The sequence below is a fragment of the Vidua macroura genome, chromosome 4, assembly GCF_024509145.1.
Source record: "Vidua macroura isolate BioBank_ID:100142 chromosome 4, ASM2450914v1, whole genome shotgun sequence".
In the NCBI taxonomy this organism is placed as follows: Eukaryota; Metazoa; Chordata; class Aves; order Passeriformes; family Viduidae; genus Vidua; species Vidua macroura.
In genome coordinates, this window is record NC_071574.1 from 47,665,009 (window position 1) to 47,685,390 (window position 20,382).

The 20,382-nt window shown below is 41.6% G+C and overlaps 1 protein-coding gene across 4 annotated transcripts; it reads right to left on the reverse strand.

Annotated features, from left to right (window-relative positions):
• Positions 1–8,677: 8,677 nt before the first annotated feature.
• Positions 8,678–20,324, reverse strand: SPATA18 (spermatogenesis associated 18). Of its 4 annotated transcripts, none has more exons than XM_053976595.1 (13): positions 20,014–20,324; positions 18,012–18,117; positions 17,820–17,899; positions 16,465–16,583; positions 14,527–14,658; positions 13,842–13,881; positions 13,281–13,808; positions 12,671–12,832; positions 12,122–12,297; positions 10,512–10,635; positions 10,120–10,185; positions 9,274–9,313; positions 8,678–8,803 (listed from the first exon to the last, which is right to left on the reverse strand). In XM_053976595.1, the coding sequence occupies exons 1-13, from the start codon at positions 20,098–20,100 to the stop codon at positions 8,793–8,795; spliced, it is 1,671 nt and encodes a 556-aa protein (XP_053832570.1). In that variant the 5' UTR covers positions 20,101–20,324; the 3' UTR covers positions 8,678–8,792. The 4 variants fall into 4 exon arrangements, with proteins under 4 accessions (XP_053832570.1, XP_053832572.1, XP_053832571.1 ...); XM_053976597.1 differs by having other exon boundaries at positions 13,281–13,590; positions 13,678–13,881; positions 20,014–20,323; XM_053976596.1 differs by having other exon boundaries at positions 13,281–13,524; positions 13,558–13,881; positions 20,014–20,323.
• Positions 20,325–20,382: the final 58 nt, after the last annotated feature.

Sequence of the window (20,382 nt, forward strand, 5' to 3'; positions counted from 1 at the left end):
TTGAAGGAAGCTGGGTTGAAATCTCTCCTCTAGGCATATTGCAGAAGGTAATTCAGGACTTTTAGGCAAAAGCAATTGTCATCACCCTAAATCACTAAGGCAATACAGCAAAAGCTAAACTGTGGCTTCAGCATAGAATCATATTGATTCAGCATAGATCTATGTTGAAAAGCAAAAAGTTTAAGGAAGCCAGGTGGACCATATTATACACAATGTGGCCAGTGCAGGCTGTCTGCTACCAGATAAGATTTTCAGTCACACAATAGTTCAACAGAGAAACTGGAAACACTGAAATCTAAATTAGACAGAAAGCTCACAATCTAAAGCTGCCTGATGTGCCTGATGTCTCTCCAGCTTCAGACAGACGTAAGGTCTCTGTTAGAAGGGGATGGTTAAACAGACTGACACCTCCTGAATGAGCACAGGATTTTACCATTCCTCCATCTTGGCCCAGTCCTACAAATTTCCTTCCCCTTCCTCCTTGTTTTGGGCAGAATGCCTTCTGCTTGAAGCACCTCACCATCTGGTCCAGCCCAAAGGTACATCCCTGCTTTATCAGTTCAGCACCTCTTTTCACAATTTCACGTGAAAATGCACATGCCAAATAAGGAGAATTTTTTTCCAGATGTCAGAAACTGAACATGAACTTATACAGAGAGAGCTGATATTATGTGATGAGAACACTGTAGGATAATTAGAAATAGAAAAAAAAGTCTTCTTTTAGAGGTCAGTGTTGAGCTGTCTGTCAAAACATTTTAAGTATTTAATGTCTCCACAGAATTCCCAACTCTAACTATACCATCCAGAATTCATCTAAACAAAGACTTGGGAACATTTCAGAAATATGGTCTACGCATTGGAGAAAAAAAACCTAAAAAGATGATAAACACAAATCTCCCTTAAATCCAGCTTGGTCCTAGGATTTGTCCTATCCAGCTCCAAGGGAGTGCCTTCCACACCCACAGCTTTCCTAACAGAACTGGGTGCACCCCACCATGAGATATCAACTCAGCATTCCCCCCTGTGGGGACAAAAGTGAAGAGATACCCTTTGAGTTGGAGCTACAAACTCCATGAAACACAAAGGGGGCATTTTCTAGATTCAAGGCATGTTTTTCAGCTCCTCACCACTACAACTTTCCTTGTACAATAGGAACAAAACAAATGCACCCCTTGTTCCAAAATCCAAGTGTGGTACATGCACATGATTGAATGCTTGCTGCCATAGTAGTGGTTTATGACTTACTACATTTAGCCTGGTTCTTTGTAGCTGCATAATATATATTATTTTGCTTCACAAGAGACTAAGTCTGGTTTTGATTAGGCTTATAGAGAGCTGTCAGAAAGTCAGACTCGAGCAAATAAGCCCCTGTAGGTTCTCTTGGAAAAGCCCATAAAATGTCTGCTGTTCATTTAAATTAGGCTCAGAAAGAAACACAAACCTGAAGGCTGCCAGTGTTTATACATTTGTTTAAGATTTTTTTTTCTTGTGAGGCAGAGGAGGCTGGGAGAGAAGTTATTCTGGGAATAAGCCTAGTCAGAGAGCAGCCATGGGCCCAGACCCTCATTCCTGCACACAAACCAAAGGAAAAATAGGCTTATACAGGCACCCTGAGCTGTAGCATAAATCCCTCCCATGAATTTAAGCCCAGCAGTGGAGGAGCAGCACAACTGTTTTGCAGACATTTCTGAAATGGGTTGTGGCAGTGGCTAAAGTGAGTTCTGAGAATACTTTCCTGTATGTGGCTTGCTTAATCACAGTTTTTCTACACATCTCTGAGCCTTGGTTGAGCAAATCTGCCTGGGCCACAACCCAGATGGCAAGGCAAGATTTCCCATGGCACCTGAACTCCTCCACATCTAGCTCAGGCTGCCATGGGGCTGCCATTCCCAGAATGTGGTACCTGTCCTACACTTCAATGCCCCTACACACAGTAACATTTTGCCCTGCTTAGAATGGATATGTCAACCAGCCCCCTTATCTTGTAGTGTACAAGATAAATTTTCTCTAAGTGCTCACTGGTTTCTATATCCATGCTTTAGCTGCCAGGGTTGAGGGCTGCAGTGCCAGCTGAGATGATGACATTGCTGTGTCATCTTCAGTTCTCACTCTGTGCTGTCTGAAAGTCTCCTTACAGTTGGGTTTACTTTGGAGGCATCGCTTGAGCGCCTGTCTCAGCTGCTTCTGAGCCAAGCAGGCTGGCTGCTCCCTGCCCCTCTCCCTTTCATGCATGCACATGTGGAGCCACAGCTCTTCCACACCCCTGACCACACATTCTCCATATGAAGATAATAGGCTCAAATTTTCATTTCTTTGCTCTGTCTCATCTGGGTCCCAGAGGCTCCAGCATGTCCCTTCCCCATGTGCAGATCCATGGCTCTCCTCCAGAGCCTTCCTCCAGGCGCCTGCCTGCACATTTCCCTGCCCAGCACCATCCCTCAGGTTTTGGGGTCATATCTCCTACTACTGGACTGCCATAAATCCAGCATTGCCTCCCAAACCCTCTGGCTGCATGTTTTTTTCTAGGGGATTCACCTGACCACTGCACACATATGCACACACTGTTTTTGTCTGCAGCTCCTGCATGGCACTTTCTCAACGTGTTTTTGACCTCCCAAGCTGGGACAGAGGACAGGAACAACCTCAGAGGTCTCTGAAGGTGCAGAGCCTCCCCCAGGACCTCCACCAGCTGCTAGTCTTGACCTCTTCAGGGGTTAAATAATCCCTATCCCTGTACAAGTGTCCCAGCCTTGAGGCTACCACTCTATGGGGCAGAGAGGACATATTTCCTCAGGATTTTGATGACTGCTAATTATGTAACAGTTTGAGAAATAAGTAAATCTAAACAGAATTTGGAGGTCCTGCACACCTGTCTTTGACCACTCTAGATCAGCATTTAAGTCCCCAGCCAGGAAATTAGTGTCTTGGACCCCAGCAGGAGAGAATTCCTCTTTCCTTTCTTTTTTCTGTCTGGCCATCCAAGAGGTATTGTAGCTGCTGCATCTAAGCTACCAGAACAAGGTCCCTTGCTGCCCACTGCAGGGTCCTGGGGACAGTTTGGGAATCTGTCAGTACTGAAACTTTCTACTAATTGTTCTTATTGTTGTTTGCAGGAAGGTGGGAAGGCACTGGTTGGCTCTGCAGGGTAAGTGACAGGTGCTGCCCTCCATTCACTCCAAACCTCTCCTTCCCACCATATCAGGGTCAGGCTGCATTTGGCTGAACACACACTTGCTAATTGTAGAAAGCAGTTAATAGGCACAAAGCATTATCTGCATCTTATCTAGTGTCAGCATTTGATTAATTGTTCCCAAATACTGAGGCTTTTCAGACTTTCATTTTAATTAGGAGGAACAGTTGCCAAAAGCAACTTCTCTGAGGCAACTTTCCCCATTTGTTGAAGTATTCATTTATCTGATATTATTCCAAGGCTGGGTAAAAAAAAAAAAAAAAAAAAAAAAAAAAAAAAAAAAAAAAAAAAAAAAAAGCCAAACCCAAAACAACAACAGCAACAAAAACCACCTTATAAGAACAGCCCATCTATTCAAATTCTGAGAAGTCTCCTAGACAGCAGCTAGGGGGGGAAGAGCTGACCTTATGAAAAATCTCCTGTCCTTGGCCCAGCCGAATCTCCCAAGCAGCTTTGCTCCCTGTGTGCACTCCATGCTTTAGGGAGATAAGGAGGAAGCTACTTTTAAGCCTATTCAAAAATAAGGGAAAAGTGTACAATTACCTTCAAGAACATTTAAAGGCCCACATATTTTAGGGGTGACTTAGGAAGGCTCTTAATAAGAGGCAATCTGTCTTTTGAACATATTCCCTCTAATCCTTCCTCCCTGTCTTTATTACGCATAGGAAGTTGTGCATGTAAACACTCCTCCAGATGCCTGGGTTGTTTTTATTTATATGAAATGATGGAGCTATTCTAAGTGCACAGTACGTGGGCACAGAGAGTGATTGATGCTTGCAACAGGAGGGTGGATGGGTCTGCAGCCGACTAGAAATTCTAGGTATCTGTACTCAAGAAAGACAGACTGAAACAGAAATACACCCAAGCCACCCAAAAAGGATAATCAAAGCAATGAAAAACCTCTCTTCAGAGGAGATGGAAAGATTTTGGTGGTTTTAGTTCAGAGAAACAAAAACTAGGAGAAAAGATGACTGCTCTCAACAGTAGGGCAAATACCAAAGGCAGGGAACAAGGACTTCTGAAGATAATCACACTGGCAGAAGAACAAAGAGGTATAGCCTCTTTGGCTATAGGAAATTAATAAATTTGGGCTGGATACAGAAGAAAACTTCCAAGCGTTAGAGAAATGACATTCTGGACCAACACTGCAATTAAAGACAGAGCATGGTGCTAAACAAACTTTCTTTTAAAACAGTAATTAATAAGTTGAAGAACATAATTATCCAAACCAGTTGCTGTGACAGCAGCATTCCCTTCAGCTGTATCCTGAGGGTTTAGCAGGTGCAATTGACACTGTCTTTGATTAGAAAATGAACAGAGGCACAGCTAAAAGCAGTGAGTAGGTTCCTGATTCAAAGACTTTGCAGACACCATTAGAAAAACATCTATTTCAGTCATAGACAAAGGGAATAGCGAAGCAACTTGCCAGGCAGCCATTACAACAGAGAAATCACACACAAGATAAGAATTTTGCAAGCTGCCATTTTCTTGAACTAGATAAGAACTAGAAGTAATTTTAAAAGAACAAATGTTAAGATAAATTAATTTTCAATCTGAATTTCAGTTTGGGATTTTTTTTTTATATGTTATTTGAGAAGATTGATCAGAATACAACCAGATAAATACCATTCACTTTGGAAAGACTCATTAATGTAATTTTGAAAAATTGACCCCTCAACAGGGAAAGAAGCAAAACTCAAACAGTTTCTCCAATAATGTATTGATAGTGATGTTCATCTTACAACACATACGTCAGGGTTTTCATATTCTTATCAGGCAGCAAACTTCAATAGTTCAATCAGTAAGCTAATTCTCCATTTGACATCTGTTGATACTACTTCAATCTGTGACCATTATGCATTTACTGGCAAACTTTACGATGGCAACAGCTTTTAAAACTGCAGTTGAAATTAAAAGCTGATTTTTCTGTTTTTAAGGCAACAGTGCCATCTCGTGGGAAATATTCAGCTTTGTGTCCTATGCTGGGCAAAGGAGTCTGGAGCCTTTCTTAGACAAACAATTCCTCAAGAAAATGAGATGCGGTTTTTTTGGTTTTTTTTTTTTTTTTTTTTCCCACTTAAGTTGGTTCCCTCAGGTTAACACATAAACTTTCAGCTAAAATGCCCACTAGCCCTTTCTAGTCATTCTGGTAAGGTTTCATAAGGTTTTTGCTCTGCTCCAAGGTGTTCTACAAACCACAGCCCCTGTCTGGGGACATGCCAAGGGAGCACAAGTCCTGCATCCTGCCAGGAGGGTCCCATGGGCAGGAGGGACAGCACCCAGGCCAACTGTATGTAGTGGTACTCTGCATTGTCCAGCAAGACCAGCCTCGCTGACCAAGTCCATGCTGTGAGTCCTTGGTTTTGCTGCACGTGTTATACACACGCACACATGCACACAATAGCCAGTCACATCTTAACCCTGCTTCTCCTGGTAACATTTTTGCATTGTTTTATCCGATTTTTCTGCCTCTTCTCCTTTTAATGGTTTTTTCTCCTCAGTTTCTGCAGAGTCAAAACAAAAACATCTCACGAGCCAGAGGGCACCAGACATCTTTTTACATTTAAAATGCCATCTTGTCCTGCAGAGTGTAAACAATGAGGATGCATCCGGTTTTTCCACAAGCAGTGGGTTTTCTTTATTTCCATTTTAATAATGGGGGTTATGCTTGCCCTTTTCCAGTCTATGTGAACTTTATGGGACTGCCATGACTTCTCAAACATGATGGATAGTGGCTTAGTCACTTCCTTGGCCAGTTCCTGTGGATGTTACTCACCATATGTCAGGGACTTGTGCACCTTAAGGCTCCTGAGATGTTCTCAAACTCATTTTCCTCCTACAGCAGAGTTCTTTGTGGAATCTCGTCCTGCTAAGATCTTTGCCTCAGATGCTTTTACAGAGTGTTTTGACCTCAGACCGTGGCAGCCAGTATACTGAGGGGCAGCACCTAGTCAGGTCACAGTGGGAACCATGGGTTCTTGGGAGTAGTATGCTAATAGAACCTTCCTATATTTGGTCAAGTTTCCAGTTTTCCTTCTCTGTTGGTTCAGGACTTTTTTCTTATAAGGTCATGTTCTGAGTTCACCTTCCTGATTGGACTTGTGCCCCTTCACCTGGCTGCGTCTGCCCTGCCCAAGGGTTCTTTGGAATCTAGCCTCCGTACCCTGCGCCACGGTTGTTATTTTCATTATTACTTTTTATTTTCTGGGCTATTCCATCATTCCCATTCCTCTTTATTAGCCAGCTCCTCCCAGCTAAGCCAAGTAGGGGGATCACAGTGGGCTTCTAAACCCATAGTTCTTCATTCTCCAAATCCTTGATTTCACCTTCTATAACTTCGGCAATGCGGCCAAAGCACTTGCTGGTGGAGACTGAGGCAAAAAAAGTCATTGAATACCTCAGTGTTCTCTATGTCCTGGGTAACTAGGTCGCCTGTATTCTTCCTGACAGGACCCACATTTTCCCCTAGTCTTTCTTTTATTGCTGATGCACCTGAAGGCACTTTTTTTGTTAGCTATGATGCCCTTGGCAAATTTACTTCTGCTGGTGCTTTTACTTTCCTAAACAGATCCTTGGCTTTTGGGACAATTTCTCTGTGTTTATCACAGGCTACCTTTCCCTGTTTCCACCCTCTGTAAGCTACCTGTTTAAGTTTGTCCAGGTGCTCCTTGTTCATCCATGCAGGTCTCCTGGTGTTCTTCCCTGATTTCATCTTTGTAGAAATACATTGCTTTTCACCCTGGAGAGACAACCCTTGAATATCATGTCTCTCTTGGGCTCCTCTACCCTCCAGGGCTCAATCCCACAGCACTCTATCAAGGAGATCCTTGAAGAGACCAAAGTCTGCTTTCCTGAAGTGCTGGGTAGCAAGCTTGCTTCTCACTCTTCTCATTGATTTAAGGATCTCAAAATACACTTCGTGGTCACTGCAGCTCAGGCTGCCCTTGAGCTTCACATTCCCCACCATCTGCTCCTTGTTGGTGAGAATGAGGTCCAGCATCCCTCTCCCCTTATTGGTTCCTCTGTCACTTAAGAGAAGGAAGTTACCATCAGTGCACTTCTGGAACCTCCTGAACTGCCTGAGCCCTGCTGTGTTGTCCCTTCAATAGGTATAACGGTGGTTGAAGTCCCTCATGAGGACCAGGGCTGAGGAGCATTGAAGCTGCTCCTGTCTGTAGTGGGCTTCATTGACTCAGTCTTCTGGCCAGGTAGCCTCTAGCAGTTCCCCACTAATAATGGCACCTGTTCCTGCCCTCCCTTTAATCCTTACCCATAAGCTCTCATCCATGCCCAGGCAGAGCTTCATGCACTCCAGCTGGTTGACAGAGAGGGTAATACCATTCATCTCCAATGCCTTTCCCTCATAAAGTGCCTTTGCCCTTCCATTCCAGCCCTCCAGACACAGGAGTCATCCCACCACTTCTAAGAATGCCAATATGGTCCATAGCTCTGCAGTCTTGTGCATGTCTATAGTTTCTCCTGTTTACTTCCCATCCTACCTGCTTTTTTTAGAATAGAGGATTTACACTGGGGCCCTGGTGAAGCTGACTCTCTGCCTGCAATGGCTGGAATTCTTTGCTGCTATTCCTTCAGGTGCTCTCCACTGACCTGCACACCCTCTACAGGCTCTGGACATCTCTTTCTGGCTCAGAGAGCCAACCAGTATGAGTGGGATGGTATGTCATCCCACATCTTATCACTGTTAAATCTATTCAGGTCTCTCCAATTTTTACCCTTAAAGTGCAATAAATGCCCACAGTAAGAGAAAACTGGACATGATTTTTTCACTGTATTCACAGCAATTACTGATCTATCAATACAGTATGAAAGCCCATTAAGTGTGACACTGAAGAGGCATCAAATATTTCAAGCCTACAAATACTCAGTGGCACACTTTCAAAATACTTCTAATATCAAACTACAAATGTTTATTATAATAATTTCTAACTTAGAATGTATTTAAACAAGGACTATTACTGCCTTGATAAAGGACACATGAGCATTCATCCATAAATGTCAATTAAGCCCTGGGGATTGCTGGAGTTTATGACTGCTCTGTGCAACTTCTGCATTGTAGTTAGAAAATTCAGTTTATCACAAGGATGTATTAAAAGGCTGCTGTGTGAGACTGCCACATCCTATGATTATTGCTATTTTCTAAAATTGTAAATTAAGCACCAATTAATTACATTGTTTTCAAGTAACAGCTAACCTCAACACTCTGAAATGTTCACCATTTAGGTTATATTAAACATCCTACCAAGATAAACTGCATCATTTGGAATCTGGGGGAAGCAAACATTCTAGATGAAATAATTCTATCTCCACCTGCAAGATTACATCATGGGTTCCTGAGAGCATGCAAATTTTGCCAAATGATCCTGCACTGCATGCACTTTTTTTTTTTTTTAAATCAAAATAGTTTCATTTCTAAAATTATAAATAAGCCTTTTATAATTCTAAAAAAACACACTGAACACAAACTCCATTTGGAGTGACAATTGCCATTCGCATTATTGAGAGATTTGAGGTATTTCTGAAGAGAAATGGCACCAGCAAAGTTGTTGAATCCAGATGTACTGCACTGCAGGAAGATGTTCGGTTAGCAGCGCCCTGTGGAAGAAAAAGATAACATTTCAGTGCAACTGTATTTTCTAAATCTCTAAATTGGGTTGGCTTCAAGATAGGCACACATTCATACTGCCTGAAATCCCTCACTTCACTGCCACCACTTAGCCATCTCTTTGGAATTTGAAAGGTAGGAAGACAGCAGGTGTGCAGCAGCAAACTGTCTCTTGTGTAGGGAAGGAAGCAAGTTTTGCTTACTACAGCACTGGCCACAGTGAAGGCAACCAGCAGAGAGAAACCATGACAATGGTCCAAGTAGAGTGAAAAAACAAGCTTTCCTCCATGTAAGAAATCTCAGCCTTTTTCCACACATAAAAAAAGGGCTACCCAATTTAAGACTTCGGCAAGTATTTTAGAATCAGAGACATTCAACATGTTATTTTGTTCTTTTGTTCAATCGTTCAAGGGCTTATTGTGAAAACCATGAGTCACCAGGAACTAACATGCCCACTTACTTTTGACTCTCACTGTTGAAAGACTGCGGCTTCGAGGCACCTGCAAGACAAACAGAAAAGAAAAATCAGGTGTGCTAAAGAACTGTAACCAAGAAAGCCACCTGGGGACCCATCAACATTCAGAAAATCTGCACATCTATCAGTGTTACTAAGTCAAGTTCAACAATTTTCCCGTTTTTTTTCACAGCCTTCACACACACACAAAAAAGGGAGCCCTACACAAAGCCTCTCACATTTTCAATATTCACATTTTAAGTTGAGGGCACCTATGTCCATTTAATAAGATGGGCTAACAATTAGAAAAATATACACCTTTTTAACAGAAATAATTAGGAACGTTTTGTAACTATATGATATGCAGAAGTCTGCTACAGTTTCACATATCTTATTTGTACCACCTTCCCTTCCTGCTCACCCTACACTTATTTTTCACTCCCTTGATGCATTTAGTAAATAATGAGAAAATTTAGCGTACTAATTCCAGGAGGCAGGAACTATGTGTTGTATATGTACTCCAAAATGACTGAAACACTTCCAGATGATGCAGTTATTTATTCAGAAGGGGACTGACAAGGGGAGTAGGGGAAAAGCAGTATGAGATACACAGTTGATACTTCTGAGAATTTAACTACAATCTACTTCTCATACAGTATCTCTACTGATCATTATACCAGGCAATAACTATCTGTCTGTTCAGCTTCACCTCATTCAAGACGATAAAGCAAAGGCACTTATCCCCAGTGTCAAAATGTACATGTGGCACATCAGCTTTTTTAACAGGTTGTCTACATTCATAGTTAAAATACTTAATGCTGTTAACTCTACAAACATTCAGCTGAGTCTTACTTGACCACACAGCAGAGGACGGCCACAGCTGCAGCTTCTGCTTCTAATTCTGCATCTGCGAGGACACTACAAGAGAAAAGTTTGACACACCTCTTAGGAGAGAGAAGGTTTAATAAAAACAGACTCGGCAAGCAGACTTGCCATGCTGGAGATAAGGTTTGAAGACAGAGAGGAAACACAGTAAGCTTTCTCCTTAGAACAGGCTCTGAAAACCACCATACATCTGCATAATTAATACATTAAGGAAAAGGGAACTATTCAACCTATATACAGGATGAGGCACTAAAACCTAATTGATATTTTATATACTACTCCACCCATATAGGGAACAGTTAAAACAGTGTTGAAATCCACTGACTTCCCTTAACATATTTCTTTAACAAAATACGTACCGTAACCATTTTTTTAGTGACTACCTCTCCCTTCACAATTACTGTACCATCCTCTATCAGAGCAGGCCACACGTGATAGGCCACAAAGGGAGCTGTGAAATCTGAGTCAAAGCTACGATAGTACCTGTTGAAACAAACAGTACAAGAAATGTCTGCATGTAAGTGCCAAAAGATAAATATGTTCCAAATCATCAATGCTGATAAAAAGTAGCTACAGCTCTAATATTTTTCCACATCATTTGGCAGACACAGTCATCCCCTCTTCCTGGAATATCTTGCTAGAACAAACCCCCTATAAGGATAAATAACACATTTGGCTTTATGGAGTCAAACTCAGAACAAATACCAAATAATAGAAATTGTATTAAAAGCAATGCATCTATACTTTAGTAATGTATTACAATAGCAAGTTATATAAAACAATGTCATAACCAGAGGCACGAAGCAAGGCACAGGGTACAACGAAGTTTGGCTGGCCCTTTGTAGAATGCTATCACACATAATAAACAGAGATATTTTAATTTCTACAATTTTAATTTGCTCCATCTCTGTGTATCACATATACACGTTATACATATAAACATACACCTATGCCACATTTATCTAGCTAGATAGACAGATGTGAGTATGTGTCCCCCACAGCAGCACACAAAAACACATTACATATGGTTTCTTAAGGCCATACACACCAAGTAGGTGGAGAAAGCATCTCAAGACTATACCACAGTGTTGGTGTGTCTTAATTTAGCCAATAGCTTTGAGTGTCAAAAGCTAACTGTCCTGTATTTGGATAGGATCATTGAGTAGTCCTGTATGATTTTGCGCTCTCCTGTTGAGAGTCTACTTTCATCTTTTCTATTTCTCTCCTTGACTTCTCAAGCTCTTCACAGCCTGGGTTCCATTCTATTCTAAATTATTACTAGAAACCTCCTTAGTGATGTAAGGTGTTTCACTTTTTAGAGCAATTTTTTATGACCTATCAATTCCATTAATTTTCTTGACAACATGGAAGCACCCTACAGTTCTCTGTCTGCTAAAAAAGCAGCTTGACCCCATAGAAGAAAGAAATATTATCAACAAAATTCCCATTTTTAAGAGGCCGTTTCGGTTTTGCCCAGCTCTAAACCAGAAGAGATGGGAGCATATTAATACTCGTATGTTGTACAGCAGCCACAGCCTGGAGGTTGCAGCAAACACGCTGATGATCCTGGTAATGACACCAACTGCCAGATCTCAGTAAATATGACTTTTACAGAACAGGCCAGTAAGGAGGAACAAAGATGCAAACATTTTTAAAAAGGCAGATAGAGACTAAACAGGGAAAGCTGATGATCATTTTCTTCTTAAATGATAAATTAAATATGCTCTTGAGACTGAAGTTTATCCAGAAAATTGCTCTGCTGTTCACTTACAAAAAAAATTAACGTTTGTGTACATGCTAGTATTTATACACTATCCTAAACCTTAAAGACATACCAAATTCACTACAGGCCAGGGGGTTTTGCCCCAAATTAATGTTTAGCAATCTTGAACAGCTATATTAATTAGGAAACAAGTAGACTACAAAACCTTTAATGGTAGGAGTCTGACTGAATATAAGGATTTCTTACATGTTCTTATTGAAGCATTCTCCATCAATACCAAAGGCAATATCAAGAGGAGGAATGAGTGTCTGCATTGAAAAAGCCAAACAGCACAACTCTCGAATCAAAGCGCTGATCACAACGATATCAACTTGTCCTGGACATGGAAGCTTTGGGTTCTTGTTCATGGCGCAAACTACTTCCTGAAAACAAACATACATGGGTAATCTGCACTCACTAACAATTTTATTCACAAGCAAGTATAGAAATCCCCCCTAAATATGCCTCTCAGCTCTCTACATTTAGAAATCAGTATAAAAAGCTCATAGTAATGCTGCCCTGGACTATTCCAGAAATCAACAGCTTCAGAAAGAATGTGCTGCTATAAACAAATCAAACAAGCTATTACTAAGTCATACATATACTCGTCCCAGCAATATTGTTCTAGAAAGTAAACTGCTACAAAGACAAAGTCCATTCAGTAACTCTTTTCTCCTTCAGGTTACAGTGCATTTCTAGTTTACATATTCTAAATTTACTAGCTCCTGAAAGAGATCCCCACTGCCCTTGACTTACATGGACACTGGAACAAACGTCATACAGATCCTTGTGGCAAGCTATATAATCCAGGACAGCAACTTCAAGTGACGAAGGTCCCCCTCGGTGACATACAGCCAAAGTGTCTTTTACATTTATTTTGACCTTCCAGAAGGCCGTCTTTGCCGCACGGAAAGATTCCTGCAAACATAAAGAACATGTGGGGAATCTAGGTGGTTGCAAAGGACCCAATTAAATTAAAAAAAAAGGAAAGCATGATATGGAAAGATTTTTAGCTTTGTAGTGTTGTAGTATTTAATACAACATTCCCAAAAGAATTTTTCTAACTAAGGCAATGTTGATCACTGCAGATATCATCTACTTTTCAGACCAAATCAGACTTCTTTTAGCACCTGTACAATAAATCATTGACCCTGTTCCAATCTTGGCACAGATCAGGTAGGACACTACATTGAGAGTTCAATGTGGAAGTGTGAGGGGAAGAAAGAAAAATGAAAATAAAAAAAGGAAGAAAGTTTTTCTGCACTTGACAGAAATGCTAATTTACCCACAATTTAATCCAAGGCAGACATAGTGTTTTATAACACACCTCCAGCCTGTAAATTAAGAAATAATATTTTTTTCTTACCACAGCTGCAATGTATATTATCTTCTGCACTGTCTCCGAGTCACAGAAGTATCGCTTCAAGGCGGCCTCTGCCTCCAAGCGCTCTTTAGCATAAATGAAGTTAAAGCGAGCTATGAGGCAGGCGCGGTGTGAAGCGCTGCCCCGCCTGAACCGGGGAGGTGAGCAGGGCCTCACGCAAAGGGCACGGCACTTGGGAGGACGGACACAGGGCCTCACACGGCACGGCGGAGGAGAGATACAGGGCCTCATACGGCATGGCGGAGGAGAGATACAGGGCCTCATACGGCATGGCGGAGGAGAGACACAGGGCCTCACAGGGCACGGAGAGACACAGGGCCTCACAGGGCACGGCGGAGGAGAGCAGGGCCTCGCACGGCACGGCGGAGGAGAGCAGGGCCTCAAACGGCACGGTGGAGGAGAGACACAGCTCCTCAGACGGCACGGTGGAGGAGAGACACAGGGCCTCAAACGACACGGCGGGGGAGATACACAGCGCCTCAGACGGCACGGCGGGGGAGAGACACAGCGCCTCAGACGGCACGGTGGAGGAGAGATACAGCTCCTCAGACGGCACGGCGAAGGAGAGCAGGTCCGTGCAAGCCTACAACACACGTGCAAAGAAGCTTCATGTCACTTTAAAATCCTCAGATGCTTTACCCTAAGGCAGATTGCTTTGTCAATTTAATTTTTACAAGGGTAAGCTGAGATTTTGAGCCCAAGTAATTAAAGAAGCTACAGCTGGTTAGTGTAATATGAAGGCATTTTCATAATATGTTTTATGGGCTAAAGCATAAATGGTAAAAGTAAAGTAATTTGTAAAGCATGTAAGGCCAAGCACTTTGTTCCTAGGAAACACTTTTAACTAGTAATATTTTGGAGATTTGTTCCTCTTTCAGTAGCACTGAAGAGTATGGCTGAAGTCAAACAAGTGCAAATTGAACACTACAACTACAGGGCAGAATTCTTTAAAAGAGGACTCATCAACAAAAAAACTATTTCATACAGTTGCTCTCCATGTATTTTGTAAAGGTGCATTATTTGCTGTTTTGTCTGAAACCTAACATAGTTGCTTTAAAATAAAATATTTGGGCACTAGAACAAATAATCTAAAGAGTTTATGTTCCTTCATAACAAAGTAAAAAAGCTTGGCTTTTTTTTATATTTCAATTTAAATGAGGAAGAAATTAATGCTACCTAACATGACCAAATTCTATGATTCAGCGACTTCTCTGAGTAAGGTCTCTACCTGCTCTGGATAACAGACTTTCTGCAATCCAGCATAGCAATCTCATCCCGCAATTTTTCAATCTTCTGCTCATAGTTGTCCAGTTGCTGTAACCTCCTTAAGCTGCATTGTTCAATACGGGAAGCCTTCAGACTTAATCACACAGAACAGTCAGTCACAAGATGTCCTTCTACCAATGTAAACTATCTATCAATTAATCCTCATCATCAAACAACAGAAGCAGAAAAAAGAGGAAAATTATTGAGCAAGCTCCTTATGCTTGCTGAATAATTTCAGCATGCTTTCCTTATGATGAAATACAGGAAAAATCCAGAGTTTAAAAACAAATGAAACAAAGTAGACCCTTAATCTTACTTTAAATTGTATAAGTGTATTGTGGCAGGAAAGTGGATATAGTACTGTGTGCTATAGGAAAAATCACTAGTTAACATTTGGTGTCCTTATGGTAGCTCAGATGATCAGGTCTAAAAGAAATTAGTTTTTTTTCTCATATTTAAGATATTAACTAAACCATCTCATTTTTCTTTCCTACTGATTAAGAACCTATGTATTGTCTTCTATCAGGTTCTTGGGCTCTTTGCTGTAATATATTAGTCAGTCAAAAGATATCGCAGATGTTATTCAAGTAATACTAAAAGCTAACAATTCCTCTCCTGCTGTCCCCAAAAGAAGGAATGATTCTTAAAGATTGGCAGACAACCAGTGAAGCAAGTTTATCTTCTGTCCTTTACTCTTACTTAATATTAAAAACTATCCCAACATCTCTGCTTTCCCTCCAAACACCAGTATTGCTGTTGCTTTTCTCCTACCAAAAGTGGAAGGAAAAAAGAAAATATATTTTCTATTTATTTAGAAGGTATTCACTCTGTCCTTCCTTTTCTTTACTGGAGGACCCTGGTAAGATTTTTGAAGATCTGAATCAACAAAATCTCTAACACTTGTCAATTGACAGGATTCTTGTTCCACCTTTTTAAGGAACGAGCTGACTGAGATGACCACAGGTAATAAGGCCAGCAACATCTGCTTAAGAGAAAAGACTGCCCAGTTCCATCCTAAGTCAGCTCCTTCAGGAAGGACTTCTAGTAGAACAGTAGTAAAAGAGGGCTGAAGAATTCTACTGTAAAGGACAACTGGGAAAGAAAAGCAGATTTGGGAAGATGAGCTCTAGAAATAGGAATGGGGAAAATCCAAACTGATATTCTTGGAATCACTTAGTAAGGGCGTGAAATTATATCACTTAATGTACTGACCCAAGATTTGTGGAATGTTCATTGTTCTCATGCTAATAAGATGCATAAGAATGTGTTTGCCACTTGGAGCTACCTCTTAAATGGCCCTGGAACTGGTAATAACTGCACAAACTTGTACCTGAAGCAATTTAGTAATTTTTATATTATAATGCTCCATAAAATATGTTTTATGCAACTAGGCAAAAACTCTTCAGGCCTAGTCACTTATCTGGAAATTCAACTCTCTTCCTCCATCTTATGACAGTGACTTTTATCTTCTCAGATATTTACATATCAATTACATTGCATAATTAATTGTGACATGTTGTAGGTCCTTCAAGAAATGTTCCACTGTAGCTACTCAATTGATTTTTTATTTAGGGTTTGCTCAGCATGCAACATTTCATAGACCATAACTCCACATAGGATTGTCATGGACTATATAAAACCTTTTTATGTAGAATACTGGCATGTTTTTCAACATCTCTGCCAAAAGCAAAACCTACCAAGTCAATTTATGAATGTGGGTGTGACTGTATCATTTGTACACTACTTTGGATATATACACACGATACAGAGCTAATATGCATTTTGAAACTCTGGTTTTAGGCCAGAAATCAAACATTTTACAAATCTCCATCAATATTTAGACATCAGGGAAAAAAAAAAACAAAAAGCAAACAGAAGGAACTGCAGTTAATCTCCCTACTCTCGTTCCATCTGGTTGATCTGCACACAAGTTTCACTTAGTTTGTCCTCCAGGTCTTGCAGTTCACATTTTGGTTTGCAGGCCAAATCTCTCAGCTGTAGCTCTCCTTCGGCTGAATCCTACCAGGAAATGAAGTCACACTGCTTGAATGTTCTACCTTATAGATTCCCTCAGTAATGTACTAGAGCATTATGGGCAGATGCATTTCTAAATATTTCAGCAATAACCATTTCTAAAGAAACTGAGAACAAAAGCTATTGCATTCTCTCTGAGACATAAGCAATATCTTTCAGGCACACCAAAGAAAGACTCAATTATATAAAGTAAACTATTCACTTATTTTATACCTCATGGTAGAAATTATGGAAGGTCAGCATATGCAGATTTACTGCCTGAATCATCAGAACAAAGCATTTTGCAGATGTGTTGTACAGTTGTTTTTTTTCAGTTAGTCACCTTCTGATTGACTAAATCACCAACTCAAGTAAACTTTTTGGGAATTCATGTGTACAAAACAACAGAAAAAGTTATTAGAACACAGAAGGCAAGTATTAGCTTTCCAGAAAGCACGCTACTATACATGCAGCTGCCTTTAACAACCCATAGAATGGCCAGCTAGTACTGGAATTAAATAAGTAACTGTGCAACAGGCTTTTCTTTAACTTTTGAATGTCACATGCAATTACAAATCTGTAACTGGTATGCCTGGTGTACTGTCATTTAATAACTTTGTTATTTTATATTTTGTGGGGGTTTTGGCAGACCACCACTCCTGCTTTATACTAGACTCTGACTCTTAAGGGATATAACTTTTTATTTGTCCTATTTTAATTGTGAAATATTTTGACAGAGCAGGTGTAAAAATGAGAAACCAAAGAACATGGAAACATCACTGTCAAATCGCAGGATTTTGAAGATCTTCCCCTAGCCTGAATTAGCCAACTCTCTTATTTTCTTTCAAACCAGAAAGCCACCACAGATCTGTCTTTTCTGTTAGTACCAAACTGTTAGTATTACAACCCCTTCAGTAAATACCAAATACATACAAACTCCAAATATCATGGCAGGAGCATGGTGGTATCATGATACACGTGAACACTTCTTTTTTTTTAAACACTCTAGGGAATAATATAATGTTAAGATATTCTTAGAGTTTTTCCTTAAAAAAAGTAAAAGGAGCTCACAGATTAATGCAAATAACATAGTTGTCTCCATAGGTGTCTCCACAAGTAACTAAGGACATATTTCATTAAATAAAATCTGAGGGAGGCTAATATTAACAAAAAGTCATTAAAGTGCTTCCACAGGTATAAATCCATATAATTCTAGTCCCTTAAAATAAGTTTCTTACACACCTGAGTGAGGTTGTCACTTCCTGAAGCAGCACAGCATACGCTTGGCAGGAGACAGCTTTTTATTTTTGCTGCACATTCATCTAAGAAAACACATACATTAAGAAATGGTGAGAACACTTACAGAAAAAGCCAGAGTTGCAAAAAAATGCCACATGTGGAATGTGTTAGTAATTAGACAAGGCACCAATTTACCTCCTTGAGATGTTTCATTGAGAATTGAGAAGAGCTGCTTTTGAATTGCAGTGTTCAGTTCTAGTATTTCACAGCATCGGCTCAGATTTTCACCAGCAGAATTCATCTGTAAATTAATGTGTATTATTACATCTGTGTGGGCTTTCTTACTTAAAGTTATTCCTGTTACAATCATGGCATTTCCCCCCCCCCCCCCCAATAATTACATCTTCCAACCTTTTCTTAGTGGATCCATTAGAATACTCATTTTTGAATACTCATTTCTAATAGGCAAATGAGCAATACATCAGGACTTCTATGACCCAGTTCATTCACCTCTTGAGAGAGCGTACTCCTTTTCCATCATAAAGAGAATGCAACCACAAGTTGTAGTTGACTTAAAATCTTCTAACAGTTCTTAAAATAATAATCTAGGAAATTTTTGGATTAAAAAATAGTCCAAAATCTGGTTTTCCATAATATCTGAAGTAATACATATAAAGCTCTTATATTGCTTTGTCAGCAGTCACATGAAGCCTCCATGCAATTTCACCTGGTTTTTAAGAGTTAGAAACTGAAACATATACTACTGAAGGAGCAAAATCCAGCATTATGCCTAGGAAAGAGCAAAACTACATCACTTTCAGCAAATGCAATTTTGAAAAGGAGTTGATGGGGTTAATCCGTCCAGGAGAATACTGCACCTGCCGGAAGAATACACACTTTGTACCTGTTTCCCTTATCTTTACCTGTGTTATCACCTTCCACATAGATCACCCTTCTAGGTCTTCAGGTTTTAATGACTCCATACAGTTTTTACAAGCTTCCAATCAGCCACCCATGCCCCCATCAGCTTGTGTTTTGATTGCTGCAACATGCTTTCCTCAGGCCTTGGGGAGTACAGTAAACCTGCTCACCTCCACAAGAACACAGCTGCAAAGTGTGTTTTCCCAGCTCATTACAGCAACATAATTCGGTATTTCGATCTGGCAGCTCCTCTTTTTCTGCAACAGCAGCCTGAAACTGTTCATCTTCCCAAGACCTGAAAGACTATTCCCAACCAACTTATGATGGAGAGGTCAGGTCCCACTGCTGCTCAGCCCTCCTAAGGCCTACCTCCAACAACCATTTGCAAGATTTTGAAATGCATGGCACTGTTCCCCCTCTGGCTTCCTCTGTGGTAGCTTTACAAACTCCTTAAAACTGTCCTTTGCCATGAATCTTGCAGAGAGTTACACCGGCTATGTAACTGTAACTCCTATTCAACTATGAAGTAAAAGAAAAAAACCGATTTCGCCTAAAAACGCTGCATTTCTTTTCTCACCAACCACGGCACACAGTAAGTGGTTACAGGCTCGTGACCAACTATCTACATCCTGAAGGTACAGAAACCTGGGGATGCAGGAGTGAAAACTCTGTCAAGAGTTTTTTCCACTGAGCAAAGTCACAGCTGTGAAGTCTCATCTTTCCCTAATTTTACACCTTCTCTACTGCTTCCACTGTTTCACCTCCTCAGTTTCCTGTTACTCCTTCATGGATTCCACTACACCCATCTGCAGCCTTCTCCTCATAACAGAAACTCTTCCCTCACCCCTGTTCTGAAGCCCTTCGGCAGCCGCGCTGCTTTGCAGCAGCCTTTCACTCGAACAGGTTTCCCCAGCCCGAAAATCCGGGATGCTGGATAACCCGTTCTGACTTTCAGCAGCTTTTCTCCTCACCTTCTCCTGACCGTTCCTGGGCCCCAGCCGATTCCTTCTGAGCACAACCGCACCCGTGGTCCTTTCACCTGCCGGTCTTCAACGCTCTCTTCTCTTCTAAGCACAGCCACTACCGAACAAACCTTACTTTTAACCTCCGACCCTTGTTTTCAGGGAAACTTGTCACGGACAAAAAGCCAAATAACCGAGGCTGTGGGTGCTCAACAGGTGTTGAAAGTGCGCTAACTGATGCGCGTGCCGGGCAGTGTCCCAGAGCGGCCTGTGGAACGCCGCTGCCTCCGGCCCCGAGGAGCGACAGGACTCACCTCGTAGTTCTGCTGCCAGCTCTCCAGCTTCTGCTGCAGCTCCCGGACGCTTCCCGCGCCCACCAGGCTCTTTAAGTCCTTGGCCATGGCCAGATGTCAGTTCGCTCCGCTGTCCCTCCGGGAGTGTTCTTCGGGCGGCGCAGGTGTAACAGAGATGGTAATGCCAGCCCGGGCCCTTTCCCTGGGCTGGGCCGCGTCCGAGGGTCTCTACAGCCGCGGTGGTGTCGTACCGGCTGGCGCGGCGATGGCGGTGCCACGGTAATGGCGGAGCGGCGCGGGGCCTCGCGGGGCGCGTGGACGGCCCGCGGCCGCCAGGTGACGCTGCCGGGTAACGCCGGTGGGCGCGAGCCGCAGGGACGCGCAGCGGCA

Coding starts and splice junctions, on each gene's coding strand:
- SPATA18 (XM_053976594.1), bottom strand. CDS start 20,100: ATGGCCAAGGACTTAAAGAGCCTGGTGGGCGCGGGAAGCGTCCGGGAG. Junction 12,833..13,280: donor TAATATACATTGCAGCTGTG/GTAAGAAAAAAA, acceptor TTATGTTTGCAG/GAATCTTTCCGTGCGGCAAA. Junction 10,186..10,511: donor TCACTAAAAAAATGGTTACG/GTACGTATTTTG, acceptor TTTCTCTTGTAG/TGTCCTCGCAGATGCAGAAT.